This window comes from Pristis pectinata, chromosome 9 (assembly GCF_009764475.1).
Source record: "Pristis pectinata isolate sPriPec2 chromosome 9, sPriPec2.1.pri, whole genome shotgun sequence".
NCBI classification, from domain to species: domain Eukaryota; kingdom Metazoa; phylum Chordata; class Chondrichthyes; order Rhinopristiformes; family Pristidae; genus Pristis; species Pristis pectinata.
In genome coordinates, this window is record NC_067413.1 from 81959202 (window position 1) to 81982855 (window position 23654).

At 39.6% G+C, this 23654-nt stretch overlaps 1 protein-coding gene across 1 annotated transcript in view; it reads right to left on the reverse strand.

Annotated features, from left to right (window-relative positions):
• Positions 1-23654, reverse strand: part of LOC127574022 (transient receptor potential cation channel subfamily A member 1-like) — a 71182-nt gene that overhangs the window by 17788 nt on the left and 29740 nt on the right. Inside the window, exons 10-19 of the mRNA XM_052022616.1 lie at positions 18155-18255; positions 17758-17927; positions 15457-15621; positions 14563-14677; positions 13223-13389; positions 12141-12231; positions 9871-9930; positions 9690-9788; positions 6279-6349; positions 921-1089 (exon numbers count right to left, since the gene is read on the reverse strand). Coding sequence (XP_051878576.1) covers positions 921-1089; positions 6279-6349; positions 9690-9788; positions 9871-9930; positions 12141-12231; positions 13223-13389; positions 14563-14677; positions 15457-15621; positions 17758-17927; positions 18155-18255 — 1208 coding nt within the window. The remainder of the gene's footprint in view (positions 1-920; positions 1090-6278; positions 6350-9689; positions 9789-9870; positions 9931-12140; positions 12232-13222; positions 13390-14562; positions 14678-15456; positions 15622-17757; positions 17928-18154; positions 18256-23654) is intronic.

Genomic DNA, 23654 nt, shown 5'->3' on the forward strand with positions numbered 1-23654 from the left:
AACAGAGAGATCTTGGGGTTCTAGTACATAGATCCCTCAAGGTTGCCATGCAAGTTGATAGGGTGGTTAAAAAGGCATATGGTGGGCTGGCCTTCATTAGCCGGGGGATTGAGTTCATGAGTCGATAGGTAGTGTTGCAGCTCCATAAGACCCTGGTTAGATCACATCTGGACTATTGTGTTCAGTTCTGGCCGCCACATTATAGGAAGGATGTGGAAGCTTTGGAGAAGCTGCAGAGGAGATTTACAAGAATGCTGCCTGGATTGGAGAACATGTCTTATGAGAGACTGAGCAAGTTAGGGTTTTTCTCCTTGGAGAGACAGAGGATAAGAGGAGACTTGACAGAGGTATATAAGATTATGAGAGGAATAGACAGAGTGGACAGCCAGCATCTTTTCCCCAGGGCAGTAATGGCCAATACTAGATGTTACCTATTTAGGGCGTGTGGAGGAAAGTTCAGGGGGATGTCAGAGGTAGGTATTTTACACAGAGAGTGGTGGGTGCCTGGAATGCACTGCTGGGGTGGGGGGTGGGGATGGTTGGGGCTGATATGATAGGGTCATTTAAGGGACTCTTAGATAGGCACATGGATGAAAGAAAAATGGAGGGTTATGGGAGGTGAAGTAGAGAGGGGATAGATTGTCAGCACAACATCGTGGGCCACAGAGCCTGTACTGTGCTGTACTGTTTGATGTTCTATGAATGGATTTGGAGAGTTAATGCAAAATGGCCAAAATAACAGATGATACCAAACCTGGAGAAACAATTAAATCAAAGTAGCAGTGAAGAAATTACAAATTGAGATAGACGAATATTCATGAAAGTTCAATTATGAAATATTACTGACACATCAGAACCTGGACAAAATGAAGTAATAGACTAATTCCTATCTTGAACCAAAGAACCAACAGTAAACAGACCTGATTTTCCTTCTCGAGCACTGCCAGTGTCTCAGTAGAGTTGAGGGCATTCTGTGTTTCATTGGCAAAAGCAAGGGGCCGCGAAACAATAATGATGTAAGTTATTGGTAGCAGTAGTAATGAAAAGAGAGCCATGTTAAAAACATGTGCTATAAGTCCATATGCTCGCCTAGTAAAATAGAAATACATTATTCTTTTATAAATATCAAAATTAACATAAAACAGAATCATCTTTCCCTTCCCACATACATATTGTCATGCTGTAATAATTAGATAACATCGTTTTGTAAATGAAAGTAAAATTAAACTGTGATGCTTGCAGATTGTTTTGTAATTAATCATTGTAATTTAAAGAAACATTCAGCTTTAAATGATGCTGATGCGATCAATAGACTCAGGTGTACTGGATCTTCCTGAGAAAAAAATGGTCTGTTAACAACATGTGATGTTCAGAACAGCCAGCAAGAGGCACAGATCTCCAAAACTTACTGGTATTTATATACCTTCTTATAGTTTGCCTTGCATAAACTTCACCTCACCTTTATCCTCACATTATTTTTAAGAACTTGCAGGATTCGCATATAGACTTTCTATTAAACTTGCCCACTGTAAATTACATCTTGTAATTAACAGTGTAAACATTTTATTTTAACAATGTGGTCATTCGTCAAGCAATGACAATCAAACTTTCTGGTCTGGAATCAGAATGATTCAAACTGTGGAGTCAGACTCCTTCAAGCAAATTGCTGTTACATATTTTTAAAATGATACATTTTATTTTATTTACATTTATTTCATACTTTCCCTTTCAGGTCCATTTTCTTTCTCTTTAAATCCTATCCTTTATTTCTATTTTATTCTGTACCTAATTTAACTCTAATGAGCTTTAATTCATCCTTAGCCATTCCTTAAATTATTTCATAGATCTCACTGGTTAATGAGATACACAGTCAATCTCTCCAGTGCCTGAGGTCCCAAATGTCCTACTGCCTTCACATATTGGTTGCATCACCAGCGAGTTACAGCCAAGAGATTCATAAAACAAATTAATTAACAGAGCTTTCCTGTGATGCCATAGTCTAGATGGGCACCTCCTAACAAGGCAATGCACTGGCTGTAGATTAAAGATGGAGCGACAGAGTGAAAGAAAATTTGATAATGATGCCACATGTGTGTTACAGTTTCCAGAGTTCCTGAACACAAAAATACAGGGAATAGGAGCAGGAGTGGGCCATTTGACCCTTCAAACCTGTCCCAGCATTTAATAAGATCATGGCTGATCTGCCCCAGCCTCAACTCCTCTTCATTGTCAGTTCCCCATAGTCCTCAATTATCTGATCCTTCAAAAAATTATTTACCTCCTCTAAATATCTTCAATGATCAAGCCTATGGGGCAGAGAGTTCCAGAGATTCACCACTCTCTGTGAGAAGAAATCCTTATGCACCTCAATTTTAACTGATTGACCACCACCACACCCCCACCCCCACCTGTAACATGTTGAAACCCTGTCCCCTTGTTTGAAATTCTCCAAGTAATGGAAATGTCTTAACATTGCAAATGGGGCTAGTCATGGTCAGCACAGACATCATGGGCCAAAGGGCCTGTTCCTGTGCTGTACTGCTCTATGTTCTATCTACTCTGTCATTCCATTGTGTTCCCTTAGGATCTTACATGTTTTAAAAAGATCACCCTTAATTCCTATAAACGCCAAAGAATACAGATCCAACGTAATGGAAGGTTGTTAAAGTCTTTAAAGATCGATATATACTTTGGGATTCTCCCCATCTGGACTTGGTGATATTTAAAAACTTCATTTTATCATGCACCATTGCACAGGGAAGGTCACTGAGGCTCTCCAGGCCAAGAGAACTACATTTCGTCGTATCTTGGCAAAGAGGAGAGGCAGCCTGAGTTTGTGGTTGCATGAGGATTGCAGGTTTCTGCATGGGTTCAGGGTGCCACTGACTTGTATACCTGTTACTTTTTAGATGGGGCGTGCCAACATATGTACTACAACTGAAAAGTCTCGCACTTCCTCAGCAAGAAGCTGGTGTGTGACTAGATGCAGTATGAAATGGAGATCAGTGTCAATACCAATACCAATACCCAGGCAGCATTTTTACAGAAGTCCATTGTACCATCTGCACTTGAACTACATTAACCACCCAAAGGGTGGCTACAAGTAACAAGAACAGGCTACTGATAATATGGCTCAAAATTATACTATGCAACCCACAAGTGGCACACAGGCAATAAAAACCATGTTGCCATGTTAAATATGATAGAGGAGAATGTTGATGCCCTGAAACAATGATCCCACTCCTTGGAACACTCTGGAGGATCACTGTAGTTTTCAGTTTGTGAGTGTTTAGATTCGTGGTGACCTGCTATATGGTACACATCCTTGCCATAACCATTGTACAACTCCTACCACCAGCTATAACATAGGCAAAGACAAACAGGAGGAGGAGGCAAGGAGAGAATGGGCAACTTAGACATCTCCTTTCTGCCCAAGCCATATGTAAGCAACTCATACAGCTGATGACATTGGTGAACACAATTACAATTCCCTGTTTCATACACCTCAACTTCCCTTTGCTACTGACCATAATAATGTATCTTCCTTTGAGCTCCTTATTCACTCCACCATTTCTGGAAGATTTTCTGCATCTTCTTACATGAAGCTGGATAAAATTACTTGTTTAATTTCTCTCTCATTTCCATTATTCACTAGTATAACTTTTCTGGTTTCTGTAAGGAACCCACATTAACTTTAGCCATTCTTTTCCTTTATACAAATCTACAGAAGTTTTTATCATCTAATTTTATGCTTCTTGCCAGACTATTTTACTATTCTACTTGCTCTTTCCTTATCAACACCTAGCTATTCCTTTGCTGAATTCTGAAATTTTCCCAATCCTCAGGCTTCCTGCTTTTTTTGGCAATTTTATAAGCCTTTTCCTTCAAACTAATACTATCTTTATTTTTCTTGATAGCTACAGTTAAATTATTTTTCTTGTTGTTTGTATTATTTCTTTAAATACTCACCATTGCTCGTTTATTTTCAGACCTCTTAAAATAGTTTCCCAATCTACCATAGGAAATTCATTCTTATGCCTTCACAATTTAATTTATTCATATTTAACTGAATAACTTTCACTTTTTATATAAAATTCTATAGTATTATGCTCTAATTCTTAAAGTCCTCTTAACTACTAAATCACATTAACAGTTTCTCATTAAATAATAGAACGTCTAAAATAGCCTTTTCTTCATTGGTCCCTTAACCTATTGAACTTGAAAATCACACACACTCCATTAATTTATCCTGCAGATTGTAGACTGGGCAAATAAAATGAGCAGTAATATGTAGAATATTAAACAAGCATCTAGCTTCTTAATTTGTGCTGTGCCCCACATTTCCACTATTACTTTGGGGTTTATGGACACCAATGTTTTCTGTCCCTTGCTATTTCATAACACCACCCAAGCATATTCTGCTCCATGGCTTTTCTGAGATGAATTGTTCCCTGTCCACGGTGCTTTGATTGGTTTTCTCATCAACCCTGCAGCCTCTACTCTCTTCCATGCAGGTTGAAAGAACCCTGTCCCTTTTGAACAAGTGCAAGGGCGGAGGTACTACCAGTATTACTGTCTGAATCCCCACACCTGTCTCACACTTGGCCAAACATCCTGTCTCTCCTGAATGACCATTTTTACAATATTTAATCTAAGGAGTGTAATTGCGTCCTAATACGGATTATCTGGGTAGCTTTCCCATTCTCTGCTGTATCTCACTGTATGAGTTGCAGATTCCAGCACATGAAGTCTAAGTTAAAGTTTCTCAATCTACAGCAAACGTTGTCATCATGGATCCTAATAGTTTCCGTCAACTGCCATGGTTGCAACACATCACCTTAAAATACCCACCTTAAAATAGTTTATTTATTTAATCGAATCACCTTTCTTTAGTTCTGTCACAGTTACTAGATGCTGCACACAGAGGCAGCAAAGAATCAACCACCATGGTGGGTCTGGAGTCACACAAGTGTAGAAACGCTATGGATGGCAAATTTCCTTCCCTGAAAAACGTTGGTGAACTTGGTGGATTTTTAAAACAATTCAATCGTTTTATGGTTGCAAAAACTAATAAAGCCTTACAGATTATCTTTATTTGAATTTAAATTCCCCAAATGCCATGGAGGTATTCAAATTCATGCCTCCAGATCTGTAGTCCAGGCTAGTAACAACCATTCCAGTCCAGTAACAACCACTATCTGACTGGACTCCACCGCAGTCTCCTCTAAATGTCTTTGGAGGGTTTGTACAGAGTCTGCCTAGCACCCTCTCCCTCGCCACCTTCTGCCCTTGAGTCTTAACTATATAACCCAAAAAGTGCGCTTTCCTCTTCTCGTATAATGCCAAGGATTAACATTGGTTGCATTCAGCAAGTTGTGCTCCCTGAACTAAAAGAAATGAGTGAGTTTTAATTGTGATTGTGATGCCAGCACCCATTTTCTGGAGCTCCTAAATTTAGTTCCTGCTGTCTTTTGGATGTGAAGTTAAACCAAGCTCTATCTGCCCAGAGAACAAGGAAGATCTCTCTGTATTCTGGCCCAACCACTTATCCCGCAAGCAACATCATTAACACAAATCACTTGATGATTTTTTGATTTTCTCATCATGAGACCTTGCTTTGTGCAAAATTTTCTGATGAATTTTCAGCATTACTGAGGTGAAACAGTACTTAAATGGCTGTAAAGCTCATTGTAATGACTACATAATTCCTATATTGAATTGCAGTGCCAAATTTTATTATGAACATCCTCAAAGTTTTAATGTCCAGTATCCTAGATTGGAATTTATTGTAATCATTTATCACTTTTTCAATAAAGAGATCCATTCTTTTATTTGGCTTAAAGTTCTTTTAGTATTTTTCATTCTCTATCTTATTTTTACATCAAATTTTGAAGCAATAGTTTGGATTTATTTCGAATATAAATACATACTTAGATTTTGTCTAGGTTTACAAAGTCTATCATTATTTCAAGAGTTTAGGACTTGAATTTCTTTAACATCTTCTCAGAGATTTAAATCTCAGTTGATCTTTGTTTCTGTTCTTAACACTGGGGAAAAGTTTGTTTTTCCCAAACACCAAACCCTTCTCTCAAATGCATCAATTAAAGACTTCAGCATGTCATATAAATACATGAATGGCTATATGGTACTTAAGTGCAGAAGAATAGGCGTACAGTTTTCTGTAGCATGGTACCATTAAGTTTCAATTATGAATTGAGTATACATATTATACCAGGACATGTGGATAACCTGTTCGCTTAATCCAACCAATTGCATACCATTTCATTTTCAGAAACTCTTCGCAGACAGGATGATTCAAAAGTTCAACTTGATTGAAGTGTATCATCGCCTAAAAAAGGGCTCAGAATCAACTTTAAAGCACAATAAAGAATAGCATTCAAAATGTGTATTTGTGTATTACAAAGAGGTGAAACAATTATCCTCTAAGGTTTAAGTGCTCTTTGCCTTAGAAGATATTGAGGACTTGTACAGGTGATCTGTTCTAATGGGCTTTTACTTCACAACATCATGGATGTAACAGTTGGCTTGCTTAAAGTTGATTTTCAATGATGATGTGATTCAGAAATAACTCAAAGCTTCTAGAAAAGACGCACTGGGACAGTTTCCACGTTGCCTGGGAAATCCTTAGGTCAACTGCCAAACACAATGACTGCACTTATGACTGTACTGTTTCAGAGGCGCAATGTACCAGTGCTGTAGGGAGGATTGATTACAACTTCAGGAATTGGCAGCTGCCCACCATGATTTAGCATCCCTTGCAATAGATGAAAAAATTCGTATGATGTATGAAATTAACTCAGATTGCAAACAGATTCCAGGGGCAAATATCGTGTGCTGAGATGCTGGCTCTGAATTTCCTCGATGTCAGTAATTCTGTTGCCACACCTTTGTTGTGGCTGAAAGTTATACTGTTCACATGTACAGTGAGTTGGAAATAAGTTTCTTCTGCTAGCTAAGTTAAATGCTTTGTCGTATCTCTTGTGTCACCTCTATGTAGACGCTTTGTGTCCTCTACACAGTTCACTTTCTCATGGAACTTTATATCATCCTCTTTGTATTTGTTAGAGTTCTGGGCCTTGGCACACTGCTGCTGCACCTCTTCCTCTATTACGATCGCAAAACGTGCAAATTTGCCTTCGGGAGAAACCATTCTTTGTCCAAAGACAATCTAGCTATGGACTTGTGGGTGCCAGAAATCAGGGTTCCCAAAAAAATTACTGAGAGGGAAAAAAAGACTACAGTAAAATGAAGAGATTAAACATGCGAAGGCAGTGGCCTAAAATCATTTACTTGATAATTTACATTCAACAAGTGAAATTGGCGCCCATTACAGGCCATTCACCCTTACACTAGTCTGAACTGCTACAGAACTATTAGGCTTTTTTTGGAATATAAGATACCACAGATTTCAAGAGCAGCGTGAACCTTTAGCTTTGCAAACAAGACCTGAGAGGCCTTATGCACCATAACACTGGCAACGTTTCAAAGAGTGAGGTGTTTTTTCAGTGCCATAATGCCTCAGGGTCCCAATGTGCTAAATTACAGGCTTCCTTGATTGTTCTATACCAATAGCATATATGTTGAGGTCAACAAAATATATAGTAATTTCTAGCTGAATCCCAAAATATTGCAGGAAGGAGAACATAAAAATTCAAGAGGAAGACCCTCTGATCATGGTGAAATAAAATGGTTAAAGGTAATATCAAACTGAAAGAAAATCATGAAGCTGTGCAAAAATGGGTAGCAGTTCAGAAGATCAGACAACAAATGATTAAAAGGTTAATAAAGAAGATAAGAAGTCAGAGTTTGAAAAACGCTAGCTAGAAATGTCAAAGCAGACTGTAAGTGCTTCTGCAGATATTTAAGTAAAGTTAATAAATAGTGTTGATCCTTTAGAAAATGAGTCAAAAATGAATAATAGCAAAGGAGATAGCAAATGAATTGAACCGTTATCTTGATTCAGTCTTCAATACAGAGGATATAAATAACATCCCAGAAATAGCTTCAAATGCGGAATTGCAAAAGAGGAAAAAATCAGAAAAATTACAAGCAGCAGGGAAATGATACTAAGCAAAGAGTTGCAGACTGATAAGTCCACAGGTCCTGATGAATGATGAATAGGATCTTAAAGTAATTACAGTAAAATTCCAATAATCTGGCAACCTTGGGATTTTGGTGGTGCCAGACAAGCAGATTTTCAGGACTTACGGATATAACTGCTAATAAATACCCAAAGCACTTTTAATGCACTTGTTAAAAAAGATGTCATATCGTGCTATAATAAATTTTTCAATGAATTAGGTGAATTTAAAGGGAGAGCGGGAAACAGGGCTCAAGGTGTTTAAAGGGAGCACAGAAAACCAAACACAGTGAACCAGACACCAAACCATCAAGATTCCTGAACAATTGGATAGCTTTATCGTAATTAGATAGCTGATGAGTTGGTTTTCATTTTTCAAACTCACATAACTTTGGGGAAAGTTCCTTTTAATTTGAGAAAGATATTATAGAAGGGCACTTAAAAATCAAGGTAAATCAGGTCGGGTTTAGTGAAAAGGAAATCATGTTTGACCAATTTTTTGGAATTCTTTGAAGAAGTAACATGTGGACAGTGGTTGCTAGTGGATGTATTATACTTAGATTTCATCCAGAAGGCATTTGATGAGGTGCCACTTCAAAGGTTATTTTGAAAAATAAGAGCCCATGGTGCAAGAGGTAACATATTGACATGGATGAAAAATTGGCTAGTTAACAGGCAACATGAGGTTTAAAGACGTCTTTCACTGGTTAACAAGAAATCATAAGCTGCCTGCTGTAGAGTTCAATTCTGGGCCCTCAAATTTTTACAATACATGTAAACAACATGGATGCAAGCACCAAAGGAATGGCTGCTAAATTTGCTGGTGATACTAAGACAGGTAGGTTGGTAAGCTGTGAAGAGGACACAAGGAGGCCTTGAAGGAATGAGCAAAGAACTGGCAAATGGATTATAATGTAGGAAAATATACAACTCTTCATTGCGGTAGGAAAAAAAGTAAGCCTCTTATCTAAATGGTGAGGATTTGCAGAGCTCTGAGAAGCAATCCTTGAATGTGTGCAGGACAAGTCCTCAATGTGCTCCACACGTCTATCTATCTCTGGGAAAGGACTAATTGCCTAATATTTTACCAAAACCCTTGCAAATCTTTGTATGCACTGAATTAATACCTGATTTGTTTTGGCTATGGCTTTTCAATTTGACCTTGAGTATTATGAACTGTAATGCAAAAGTCTTTTTCTCTCTCAAATGATTTCATTTTTGTTGCATGTCAACTTTAAGTATGCATGGTGTTTGTCCAGACCACAATGCTGCACATACCTAGGCTAAGTACAATTTACCAGGCACTGGCCCACTTTCTCAGTAATAATATTAACACAGATCCCTGTGGGAAGCCACTAGCAGTTATAACAATCAGATCCTGTAAATCCAGAATGTTTTCTTGTCTATGGTTACGCAGTTCACTTTTAATCCATCATAGCTACTTCCCCATTAATTCCAGAGGATTTTGACTTACAGAGTAACTTATTGTTGAGTACTGTAGAAAGACTTTCTGAAATCCAATTTGACAATGTATATCAAAATCCATTTAATATTGCACTTAACTACTAAGTATCAAAAATGTACTTACATTTAAAGTTGCTAGAGGTGGATATACAACCTGCTTGTCCTCTTTTTTAAGTTTTCTATGCTTAAGCGGACATTGTAGGTATTTGAAGTTATATTTAATCTGTATGGTAGAATTATATAGTTAGGGCTATGTTGTCATTATAACATGGGCAATCCCAGATTCTGATAAAATGCTCACTTACTGAGAAATCCATACTTTTCTTGTCTTCTGAAGATTCTGTCATACATATGTCCAAAAGACCCTTAAAATAAATGGAAAAGACTCTTAAAGAAAGTTGTACATTTTTCAAGGTAACACCATACAATTATCACACGTCACTAAACGACAGTCAGTGAAAAATGAGAAGTTGTAAATAAAAACAAAGAATGTTAAATATGGGAGGGAGTAAATAGAATAGAATAATAAGCCTGGAGTATTAGAGAAGCCTTATGTTGAGGAAGAAAGAAAGTTGCACATTTATACACTACCCTTCACAAGCATTTCAGAATGTTAGGAAGAACATTACAGCTAATGATATATTTGTAAGATATAGAGTCCGTTGTAACATAGGAAAAGAGGGGAGTAAGTAAGGAGTGAAAATAAGGGATCAATTATGGCAATGTCATAAAATCCCAAAGAGAGCTTATTATCAATTTGCATTCAATTCAATTTCAGATTATTTATCAATTTAAAAATTATGAAAGTACTAAAAGGCCAAAGTTATCTTGAAAATGACTGTGCTGTATGTCTTCCAAAGTTATCTTGAAGTAAATATGCACAAAATAAATGCTTTTGGCAAATTAGACATTTTGGAGCAGACTTTTCTACAAAGAAATTATGTGCAAATAGAAAGATAGAACACATTCCAAGGTAAGGAGGAAAGATGGTGTTTTCTTTTATCTTACTTTCTTTGGCTTTTTGTCTAGCTTCACCTCACATTTAAAGTTCACATCCTTGTTCAGATTCCATCATATCCTTGCTTCTCTCTATCTCTCGAAGGGATCTGAGCAGGAGGTAAATCTCCAAACTCTGAATCCTCAGTCTTACTCTAATCCTGGCCTTACACAGGCTCTAATTTCAGGATCATATTATCTAAATTTCCTTGACTCTTTATCTCTAACTCATCCTTTGAGACATTTTTTAAATCGTACCTCACAATCAAGTGTTTGGTCATCTACACTAAAATAGCTCTATATGACCTGGTGCGAATCATCTCAGAAAATAATATTAGATTCCCGGTGTCATATAAATGCAAATTGTTGTTGTTGTCTGCAAGATTCCTGTCAAAAATATTTCTGCTGAGAGGCCAAGCCTTTTTCCTGGGTCACAGTAAATTGGTATTGGTATTGGTTTATTATTGTCACTTGTACCGAGGTACAGTGAAAAACATGTCTTGCATACCGATCGTACAGATCAATTCATTACACAGCGCAGTTACATTGAGTTAGTACAGAGTGCATTGAGGTAGTATAGGTAAAAGCAATAACAGTACAGAGTAAAGTGTCACAGCTACAGAGGAAGTGCAGTGCAGGTAGACAATAAGGTGCAAGGTCACAACAAGGTAGATTGAGTATTCAGAGTGAGTACCCAGTGGTATCAGTCTTCATAGCACATTGCAACTTCGTCTCATTGCAGCAGCTTAGATTCCTCAACAACTTCCTAAGAGATAGGCATTGAATTTGCAGAGACAATAAGACAGAAGCAAACATCTTTTGAAACCCTTACAAGGGAAGTAAAGAAAACGAGAGCATCTAGCTGCTCCTGGCATTAACATAACCCAATTCTCAAAAGTGAACAAACTCTTCACAATTTCTCATGTGGCAAAAGTTCACTAAAATGAAACATTTGCAGGAATGGAAAATCAGTGGTGACTCAATATTGTTAGCCTTAGCTTTGGGCCCACAATCCAAAAATGGACATAAAAGCATATTAAAGTCTGGCCCTTGTTCTGCTTGCGTAGAGTTGATGACGATTCTCAGTGGGTATTGTGCAAGTATATTTTGCCCTGAATGCAACAGATTTTTAAATTTTAATAAAACAACTTTACGGACATATTTTTAATTTGACATCCAGCATAAAACTGACACTGTGGATTAGAGCCCACCCTGAAACAAATGTGCTAGAAAATAATTCCTATAACTCAAAAAAAAGTTAAATTGCTAAAAGTCATGTTAGTGCAGTGAGGCAATTTTGTACTCATTTCTGGGCATGTTAGTGCCCATCAGTAAGAGTGTCTCTTTATTTTTCAGCATTCTGGGGGTTCACTAACACACTTTACCAACATGAAACCTTCCTAAATGCCATCAGTAGAAACACAATAGGGATTTGTCTAGACCTCCCGCTGCTCTACATAGGATAACATGGAAGTGCATTGGTCACTTATAACAACAATATTTTAAGTGATTTGATAAATTCAATGAACATTCCAACCAATACTGCTCCACCTCAAGATTATGACAGAAATTGACTTACAGCAAAGGCTTCTGGGAGATGTTCAATCATTTCCAGTATTGGGCATTGCATAGGGGAACCATGTATAAAGGCTTTTATAGATTCATCAAGTCTAAATGGCAAAGGTAAAAAAAAATCAAATAGTGAATCCCATGGCAAACCATTTGGTCTGTTTTATGTGCCTTTGAATTAATTATTATGAGCTTGGTATTGCTCCATTCACTGCAGGGAATTACCTGATGGTGATGTGAGTCTCATCTAGTCATTCTTGCACGATCTTTGTTTAACCCCAACTTCCCAAGCCTTCTATCCATTCAGTTTACCCCCTTTGCTTGTGTTTGCAATCCCAAGGCTTTCTACTCGTCACCAACTATTGTCTACTTGGGTTTACACTTTGCTCAAGTATCTTAAAATCCCTTTATATTCTCCTTTCCCACTTCACTTGCAAATCATGTTGGCACAGAATGGGTGGGTGATAACGCAGACTCTGTAGGCAGAAGGATCTGTTTTTGCGCTGTATCACTCTGTGATTCTTTAACTCTGAGAATCAGAGTGAGCCCTCAAACAGGAGAAGATGGTCTCACGACTTCACAAACTCTAATAGCAAAGGCACACATGAGCAATATCATTGGCAGAGAGATGGCAAACAGCACTGGGTTTGCTCGATCCGGAGGCCATACACGTCAGAACTTGCCTTTTCTTTTCTTTTTCCACTTAACCCCCTCATTTGGACAACCTTTTATTCAGACTCAGCATAACAGTCACAGAGGAACCTCTGATAGTTGCACATCAACTGTCCAGCAGAACTTTGATATGACTGATCTTTGTGTGACACATCACCTGCACTCCTTTTATTACACACTGTCGGCCTTACTGCCCAGATTTTCTCACCTCTTTGTTGCCACAAAGGCCAAAATTTGGACCTATTGTGGAGAACAATCTGGGTTTATATCTCAGTTTAACAATTAAGACAATTAAGACATAACATTGACACATTTAATATTGTCTTTTTTTAGGGATGATATTTGAACTAAATATTTTGAAGTTCAATTGTTTTGAAAACCTAACTAAGCACAACAATAGCTGCACTATCACATTCATACCTCTCATTTTGAATAATAACTAAAGTGGTATCCTTTCTTTTATTGCGAATTGCTTCATGAAGAAAGGAAGCTTCATTCTTGTTCAGTGTTATCGCAGCTCCCTTGGCTAGCAATAGACGCACTGCACTATTATGTCCTCCTTTTGCGGCCAGATGGAGAGCAGTGTTCTTTGGAGTGAATAATAAAGAAAGTTTTTGATAATTGCTTTGATAAACAAGAAAAAAAAACATAATGCTACTTGTACAACTTGCATGGATATCCATGTTTACAAAATGCTGATGACTTCTTTCTGACGCAGTTCAATTTGAAAACTGTACTCTTTTTATCCCTTAGGAATGGCTGAATGCCAATGAAATATAATTGCTTGAAGATTAATTGATAAAAGTAAATAAATGATGCTCTCTCATACACCACAACATTACACATTTACTCCTTATAATCAGTATCAGTGGTATGCTGAGTACATTTACAATATTAATTAACTAAACAAAAATCACACTATCATTTAATGGCTAATCTGCATGGCTAAAGTTTTAATCAGCATGAAATTGGTTGAACTGTAAACTGTATTTAATTCTCCTCCCACCCCATTCCCATCTGAAAGGATGAGTTAAAATTCCTCCCTGTATTTGGAGCTGTAGAACCCAGCACTTTTTGTGTATTGCTCCAGATTCCAGCATCTGCAGAATTTCTTGTGTCTCCGTTATAATTATTTGATGTATCTTAAAGCAATAAATGTCTTAAATACCATGTGGCTTTGCCTAATTCTTTCCCCCCTCCTAGCCCCCGTGCCCCCCCCCCCCCACACACACACACACACACACATTTCAAAACCAAACAAATGTTCTCTTTAAACTAGAAGTACAGTGGAGTTGTTCCATAAGCACTTTGTTAATTGTGCCCACAATGAACCAATGCCATTCTTCCAATTAAAAGATGTCTGTTTTGACACATTGCTGATTTTACTTTACTTTTACTTAATCAATCAATGGCCTCTCTCCCTTATGTGGTGCTATCTTAATATTCATTTTATCTCCTCTGAGAGTATCTGGCAACATGAAAAAAATGAAGAAGGTGAGGCTTAAGGCAGCAGAGAGTTGAATAGGAGGAGGAATGGTGTGGCAAGGGAAAAATGAAAGCCTAATTTGTTAAACAGAAGATTAGGTCAATAGGGCCTTGGATAAGTGAACAAAAAGTTCAATTCGAGAAGTACTTTGGTTTACAAAGCACCAACATTGCTCAAACAACATATTGTGGTCCTACCCATTGAGCAAAGTAAACTATGTAGTGTGGGCTAAATAGATCTGCCTATTAAAATGAAATAAAATGTATTCACTTACCCCTTTTTCATCCACCTGGTCAAGCAGTGATATATTACATTGTAGTAATACTTCCATTGTCCGAGAATATCCTCCAAAGGCAGCATAATGTAAAGTTGTCCAACACTTGTAGTCACTTCAACAGATTGAAAAAAAAGTAAAAATTTATTCATCTTTCCGATTAGACATTGGATAGTATGGGGATGTTAAGCGATGCCAGTTTCTATTAGAGTGAAGGGAGGTGACAAACTGAGATGACCTGAGGTGTGGACCACTGTCAGAAACCCATTCCTCCGGGACACCATGAGTTGCAAACTTTGTATGGTCCATTCTGTACAGGGACAGGATTTGACACTTGCAATCACTTTGAGTGGCTATCAACCAGCATGAGAAAATTCTCCAGACCCAGCTGAAAGAAGACAATATGCCTTGATAGTTACAAAGGAGTTGTGGGCAGCTGTGGACAGCAGTCCTGATGTACACAGCAAGACTTCAGAAGGGTCCCAGACCTGAAACTTTAACTGTTTCTCTTCCCACAGATGCTGCCTGATCTGCTTAATATAAGTGCACCATGTTGTCCGTCTTGGAGACCACCACCAATGAGGTCACCTAATCACTATATTGAACCTTCAGCAACACCCATTCTTTTCCAACTTGTGCTATTCCTCCTTCAGATGTTACTTGAGGCCACAAGGAACTGGTCTGAACTGAGATTAAATGGGCTTGACTCCAGAGAAAAGCAAGTGTGACCATTGAATCCAACAATGCAGAAGTCAGCAAAACAAAAAGTGTTCATAGTGTGCTAAATGCTTCTGCAGGTCCTTTCCTCATTTCCAAAGTTAGTAATTTGCTGCTCATCTCATGAGTGAGTCAGGATGGTAGGGAATGAACATGTAAAGTCGCCTCACCACTCACCGCATAAAGAGAGCTCCTTTCCTGAGGAGTAGCTGCACCACGTTGGTGTGTCCATTCTGTGCCGCCAATAGTAGTGGTGTCATTCCTTTCTCATCCCCCTCATTCAGTAGTTTTGTATCATTTATCTCCTGCAGCAGCAGTTTGCAGGTATTGAGCCGACCACAACTGGAATTAAAAATATATTGGTGTTAGTGAATTTGTCTTTTGCACTTTATTCAAGAACATAACACAGGGAACTATAAGTTCTAATTTTCATAAGTGGAATGCCATAGGTCTGTTTGAATACCCTTGACTCTTCTGGTCCCCACCAGGTCTCCCAATGTCATTCCCATCCCACCCTAAATCCAGAGCACTCTAATTCCCTGTGTTAAAAGCAATTCCTTCTCTCCCTACCTATTTCCAGTCTTCTAGTTCCCTGGTCTTTGGACCCCTTAACCCCCTGACCCTCTGATGTTCATGTCCTCCAGTTTTCAAACCCTCTAATGAGCTTGACTACCTCAGATCTGGGGTCACTCCATATGATTCCCTGAAAAGATAAGACAAGACAAGACAAGACAAGACAAGACTATACAAGACTAGACAAGACAGCCAGTGACTCTTTCCCAGGGCACTAATGCTCAATACAAGAGGGCATGGCTTTAAAGTAACGGGTGGGAAGTTCAAGGGAGATATCAGAGGAAGGTTTTTTACCCAAAGAGTTGTTGAGAAATGGAATGCGCTGCCTGGGGCGGTGGTGGAGGCAGGTACATTGGTCAAGTTCAAGAGATTACTAGATAAGCATATGGAGGAATTTAAAATAAAATGATGTGTGGGAGGAAGGGGTTAGATAGTCTTAGGCGAGGTTTAAAGGGCGGCACAAAATTGTGGGCTGAAGAGCCTGAATTGTGCTGTACTGTTCTATGTTCTAAGTTCTAAGATAAGATGTCTTTATTAGTCACATGTACATCGAAACACGCAGTGAAATGCATCTGTTTTACCGATGTTGCTTGATGTATACTAGACTGATGTCTAGAATAGGAGTCTTGTCTGATGAAGGAAGGTTGGACAGGCTAGGTTTGTATCTGTTGGACCTTAAAAGAGTGAGATCCAATATGAGTGACAAACAGAAAGATCCTGAGGAATCTTGACAGGGGGAATGTGGAGAAGATATTCCCTCTTGTGGGAGAATCTAAACTAACGGGTCACTGTTTGGAAAAAAGGGGTTGCCCAATTAAAACAGGTTGATGTTACTTTTATTTTCTCTTGGAGGGTTGTGGCTCTTTGGAACTTTTTTCCTCAAAGTGCAGTGGAAGCTTTGAATATTTTTAAGGCAGAGATTGATAGATTCTTGTTGAGAAAGGGGACAACAGATTATAGGATAAGGCAGGAATGTAGAGTTGAAGTCTCTATGACTTTACTAAATGGTAGAGCAGACTGGAGGGGCTGAGTGGCCTACTCCTGTTCCTAATTTGTATGTTTGTATGTTCATATGTTAATCTTGAGATAAGTATTGGCTAAGACACTTTGAAATCATGTGGATGCCACGGCCAAGAAAGCTCACCAGCACCTCTACTTCCTCAGGAGGCTAAAGAAATTTGGTTTGTCCCCTTTGACTCTAACCAACTTTTACCAATGCACTATTGAAAGCATCTTATCTGGTTGCATCACGGCTTGGCACGGCAACTGCTCTGCCCAGGACCGCAAGAAACTGCAGAGAGTTGTGGACACAGCCCAACGCGTCACGGACACCAGCCTCCCCTCCTTGGACTCTGTCTTTACCTCTCGCTGTCTTGGTGTAGCAGCCAGCATAATCAAAGACCCCACCCACCCGGGACATTCTCTCTTCTCTCCTCTTCCACTGGGTAGAAGATACAGGAGCCTGAGGGCACGTACCACCAGACTTAAGGACAGCTTCTACCCCACTGTGATAAGACTATTGAACAGTTCCCTTATACAATGAGATGGACTATGACCTCACGATCTACCTTGTTGTGACCTTGCACCTTATTGCACTGCACTTTCTCTGAAGCTGTGACACTTTACTCTGTACTGTTATTGTTTTTACCTGTACTACATCAATGCACTCTGTACTAACTTAATGTAACTGCACTGTGTAATGAATTGACCTGTACGATCGGTGTGCAGGACAAGTTTTTCACTGTACCTCGGTACAAGTGACAATAATAAACTAATACCAATACCAATACCAAATAGTGCCATGGAATCTTTAATGCTCACCAAAGATAAGTATTTATTTAAATTTATTTGAACTTACTATAAACTAGCTAAATCTTACTAATCAAAGCAATGAATTGGAGATACCTTGCTGCAAAATGCAGTGATGATCTCTTGTCTGTTGTTTTCAAGTGAAGAGATGCATTTAGTGCCAACATTTTAACCACAGAATCTGTTAGACCATGTTTACACACATAGTGCAATGGAGTGCAGCCATTAATATCTCTGTCATTCAAGAGCTCACGTACGTCTATGGACTGCAAAAGAATACACAAGAAGTTAAAATTGTAAACAAATGAGAAATCGATTGACAAAATACTTGCTTAAAAAGGCCTCAAAATTGCTGATAAAGCTTTCTCCACGAACCTGTAATTTTAGAAAAAACTGGTTTGAATATTCAGCCCTGAGCCACATTTTCACTAATAATGGAAAATCAGTGAAAGGTCTAAAAGTTCTCAACATAGAAACACAAATAAGCATTTACCTGAAGTATTTCTTCACTGAGGTTTTGTAACCCTTTTGGCTGCAGGACGGTTAAATGAAGGAAGTTGCATCCCACAGTATTCTTTATTTTAACATTAGCTCCTGAGAAAACATATTGTTACCTAAGTTATAAATATTATTAGGTTTCTGAAAGAAGTTTTGCAATGATTCTTACAACAGCAAAATAAACCTATAAAGTGCAAAATCTACTCATCCAAAAACACAATTAGCTGGAAAATTCACCTCCAGAACAATTATAGGTGCTAAATTTGTTCCTGAGTCCCAACAACCGCATGCACTTGCAGATGTGCAGCATAAGGTGCAGCACCTTCTTTGATAAGAGGCATTGGATAAGGGGACATCTAAAGCAAACATCAGAAATATGCAGAGTAGACATACTGTATCATGGTGTTAATTTGTGTAATGCCAACGTTAAGCTCCATTATCTTGTCTGGTGTCTGGAATTCTAGAAAGCTACTAAAGTCTACACTAAGTGGGACTCCAGGTGCCGGGAACATTGTCTTGGCTTCAGGACTGCTTCAAGACATGGGTATGTTAGTAGGCATTTCCCTTGGAGTACAGCCTGACTGGGAGAACAGTCAATGAGGACACAGAGCTGCCTGAGGAAGGAGAGAAGTGTCCTTAGCTGGAGAGCATATATACCCAACATTTTCAGGGAGCAGTTCTCTGATCTGAAAGTGAAAATCTCCCCCCACCTCGCTCTGTCTGTCTCTCATTTTTTTTTCCTCTTTGTCTGCCTCCATTTATCATTCACCTGCCATTGTCTCCCAACTCGACCCCCCTCCCTTCCCCTACTTGGCGCAACTTGCCTGTTTTCAGGTCGTGACCTGAAAAGCTGACCATCCCTTTACCTCCACAGATGCTGCTTGACCTGCTGTGTTCTTCCAGCAATTTATCTTTTGCTTCAGAATGAGGGGCAAAAGCCTTAGGATATATAGTATGTCATTTAGAATGAGAACAGGAGAAATTTCTTCATTGTAGCCACCACAGAGGCAGTGGAGGTCAAGTCATTAAGTATATTCAGTAACGAAGTGGACATTATGTCTTAATGTTAAAGGGATTGAGAAAAATGGGGAGGCTGTTGAAGTGGATGATCAGCAGTGACCATATTGAATGTCAGAGCAAGCTGACGGGTCGAACAACATGCTTCCATGTTCCTACAGGTTCAGATCCTTCCAGGCTAGAACTATTCTGTGCAATTTTGCAGTTTGCTGTCCACAGATACACCTTGTTCTAAGACCACCCGGTACATTTTAATTCCCTCTTGCCAGTTGAAAGGAGGAAAAGTAAATTTACGGCTTTGTGAAGATTGTAGGCCTCTCTAGGACACAAGGTCCCACTGAATGTGTCCCACTGCTACCTGGCAGTGTCGTCCTCCCTTGATTTGGGATTAGGGGCAGTATGTTATGGCATTAGTAACTTGGAGGACTGGGCCAAAGATGCAGAGGCATGGCCACAAGTTCCACCACAGCAACAGGGGAATTTAAACGTAATATATTGAATTACGTAAAACTAGGCTTCAAAAAGGAAGCTAATACCAATAATGTTGACCATGAATTTACTAGATTATTTAAATAACCCACCTTGTTTACTGTTGCCCTTGAGGAAAGGATATCTCCTATTCTTATATGATCTGGCCTACATGTAACTCCATGCCATTATAACACAGATGAATCTTAACAGCCTTTAGTGTGGCTAATCTGCTGCATCATGCCCCTGCGTCTTAAGGAGGAGCATTAAATTATGGCCTCAGATTGATGCCCACATCCAATGAAGGAACTTTATTAAAAAAATTCCAGCTGCTATAGGATTATGTTTAATACTTCCTACAAGTCACCATCCATTACCCTGGGACTACTCATGATGCCTTTGTTCTGCTGCAGTCTGAAGTAGAATTTAAGGCACAAGTGGCACCTGACCACATGGCTCAGGTCTGGTATGCAACCCTCAACCATCTCACATGCAGGCAACATACATACAACAAATTCCATTCTGCAACTTGAGACCTTGGCTTACGAGTGCACTTTCTCAACATGAGTCTGGCTGGTTGGCAGGCAACAACAAAGATGGTGTCAGGTCACAATTATGATTGCTGTCAGATTTATGTTTCATTCCCACGATGAGTCTGTAGTCCTTGGAATTTGGAAGAATAAGGGATGACCTTATTCAACGATGTAAGATCCTACTGGGGCTTGACAGGATTGATGCTGAGATATATCTACCCTGATATAGAGTAAATATATCTCAATATCTACCCTGTCAAGCTCCCTTAGGATCTTATATCTGGGAGCCACGAAAAGGGGGACATATTACAAAATAAGGGGCCGGTCATTCAAAACTCGGGTCTGCAGAAATTTCTTCTCTCAGAGCATAGTGAATCTCTGGAAGTCTCTGCCTTCAAGGGTGGTGGAGACCAAATCATTGGATATATTTAAGGTGGAGATAGATAACTATTTGAAAGATCTAGGCATTGAGTGGAACTGGCACAGAAGAGGGGTTGAGACCAGCATAGATCATCTGTGATCATACTGAATGGTGGATCAGGCTCAAGGACCCTGCTGGTCTACTCCTGATCCTATTTTCTTATGTTCTTGTGGAACTCATTAGCAATTTTAGTGATGCCCGTAAACCTTTGGCACCCTGGCACTCATGAGAGCAGAGTTCTGAGCTCCATTGTGGCAAGCTGAATTTGCAGAACAACAAGCTGAGCATCTCCCAGATGCTGGCTGGTTTTTATGTGTGCTGCACTGAGTGGAGTTATTGGCCACTGTGGATGGGTCAGCAAGCCTGACCGCCACTTCTATTTTAGGCAACTGTTACAAAATCTTTCCTTTTCGGGCAAACTTATCATGCAAGACAGGGTGAAGAGAATTCCCAATGTGCTGTCACAAAATAGCTCCCATTTACAGAGGGGATGGGGGGTGAATGCAAGAGAGTGCATGTGATGCAAGTACACCAAGTCCACTGAGATCAATTATTGCTGGGATAAAGGTAAGTAAAGCTAATTACTTGATTTAATTAAACTTAAATCTTAAATCTGTGTGTATGAAGCTGTACGTGGGGAAAGGTATTGTGTGCGTGTGTGTGCACGTGCGTGCGTGTGTGTGTGTGTGTGTGTGTGTGTGTGTGGGTGTGCGTACACGTGCGCCGCATGCAGATATGTATGGGATATGTGGTGTTCATTGGGGGATGTGTGGATGTGTATGGAGGGACATGTGTGTGGTGGATATTGTGTGGCTGCATGCGTGTGTGAGTGCAGCAGCGGGGAATGTGTAAGTGTTCCAGGACAGTGTCGATCTGCTGGATTTTGAAGTGCTGACCACAAGTAAGGCCATGTAATGTCTCACGGTGCTGCTCCCCATGTTACTGTAGACTAGCTTCTGGAACTACTCTGCTTTATGTTCTCTTCCCAATACATTCACCTCAACATCTGCCACCTTATGGAGACCCTCACGTAAAGCATTTCCCTCACAGGAAGACTCAGGTCAGTATCAATAAACCTGCTGCAGCTCAGCCAATCCTCCTTCACAGACAGTGCAGCAAAACAATCTGGAATGTCTTCAGGCAGGAATATGCTCTATTGATCAGGTGACTTTAAAAGCTGGAACGTCTGATGCCAATAGTACCAGATAATTTCACCAGATACACAGTAATGCTTCAGTAACAAATACATACCACGCAGCAGTGGGAAATGCAGAATTCCATGTGCAAGACACACAGTTTTATGAATGAAGTAAAAAGTCACAAGTCTTCCATGCAACTCCATATTAGCACGTCTATTTAATGCTGTACGGACTTCCAGCCCTTTAACTTCACATAAATCTGACTTCAACTGATGAGGCAGATTGTCCACAGTAAACCGGAGAAATTGTTCTCTGGTAAAGCAATTCAAGTTCGTTTGGGGACGTTCAGAAAAGAACTTAACATGACACAGTTCTGCAGACTTAATAATAGCCTTGGAAATCCGGAGGCAAGTGACAACACGAAACCCAAAGGGAAAAGCATGCAAAAGTGCAAAAACTAGAACAGATCCTGTTTCTGAAGCACAATGAATGTGGGTGAAACAGATGGTAAGAGCCTCTGATAAAGAGCATGAAAAAACTAGCAGGACATATCAAAATCGACACCCAAAATGTTGACAATTACTGTGGGAAAGAGAGAATGCACTGTCTTCCTGGACAACTGATAATGGTGATGTTGTAATTAAAACTAAGGAATTGGTAGGCCTGATAAAAAGAATTGCCTTTCTGTTTATTGTAAATTAAATGGATTAGAAAGGAAGCTAACACTGAATCATACCACAACTGAATACAGTGAGCAGTTCTGGGAATGACATAGTTGGAAGGATATATTTTTCCCATTATTGAGTGATCCAATACGAGAGGGCATGCATTTAAGGTGCGAGGGGGTAGGTTCAGAAGAGATGTGAGGGGTAAGATTTTTACTCAGAGAGTGGCGGATGCCTGGAATGTGTTGCCTGATAGGGTGGTGGAGACAAATTCACTGGGGGCTTTTAAGAGGGGCTTGGATGGGCACATGAATGAGAGGAAAATGGAGGGATATGGGCAATTTGTTGGTAGGAGGCAATAGCTGTGTCAGCACAACATTGTGGGCCAAAGGGCTTGTTCTGTGCTGTACTGTTCTATGTTCTATGAAGGAAGAATGAAGAGCAGATTTACCATGACAATAGCTGGACCCCAAAGGTTAAGTTATAGGAAAACATACAAACTTGGGTTAAAGTCCTAGAATTCAAAAGGTAAAGAGGTGAATTAATTCAAATTTTCTTGCTTTCACCAAAATTACCATGAGCAAAACAGGATCAATTTGTCAGTTGTATGTAAAGCTTTCCTGAGAAGCATCAATGCACAATATAGAGGCTCGAAAGAACAAATGGTTTTGAAGCAAATTCTTGAGTCGTAGAGTCACACAGCACAACAACAGGCCCTTCAACCCACTATGTCCATGTCAACCTTCAAATTCCTGGACGTTAACATCTCAGATGATCTGTCCTGGGCCAGCACATTGATGCAATCATGAAGAAGGCACACGAGTGCTTCTACTTTCTTTGAACCTTAAGGAGATATGTCATAAGAAACAAAGGACAGCAGATGCTGGAATCTAGATGAAAAACAACAAGGTGCTGGAGGAACTCAGCAGGCCGAGCAGCATCTGTGGAGAAAAGCAGGTGGTCAACGTTGCAGGTCAGGACCCTTCTTCAGGACTGAAGATAGGAAAAGGGGGGAAAAACAGAGCAGTGATAGGTGGACAAAAGAGGGGAGGTGGGTTAGGCACAAGGTGGTAATAGGTAGATGCAGGTAAGAGATAGTGATAGGCAGATGTGGGGGAGGAGGGGAGAGTAGATCCGCCAGGGGATGGGTCAAAAGTACGGAGGCAGGCGGCAAGGGGGGAGGGGAGGAGAGGAGAGGAAAAGGAGAGAGAGAAAAAAGCGAGGAGGAAAAAAGAGAGATCGGCTAGGAAAG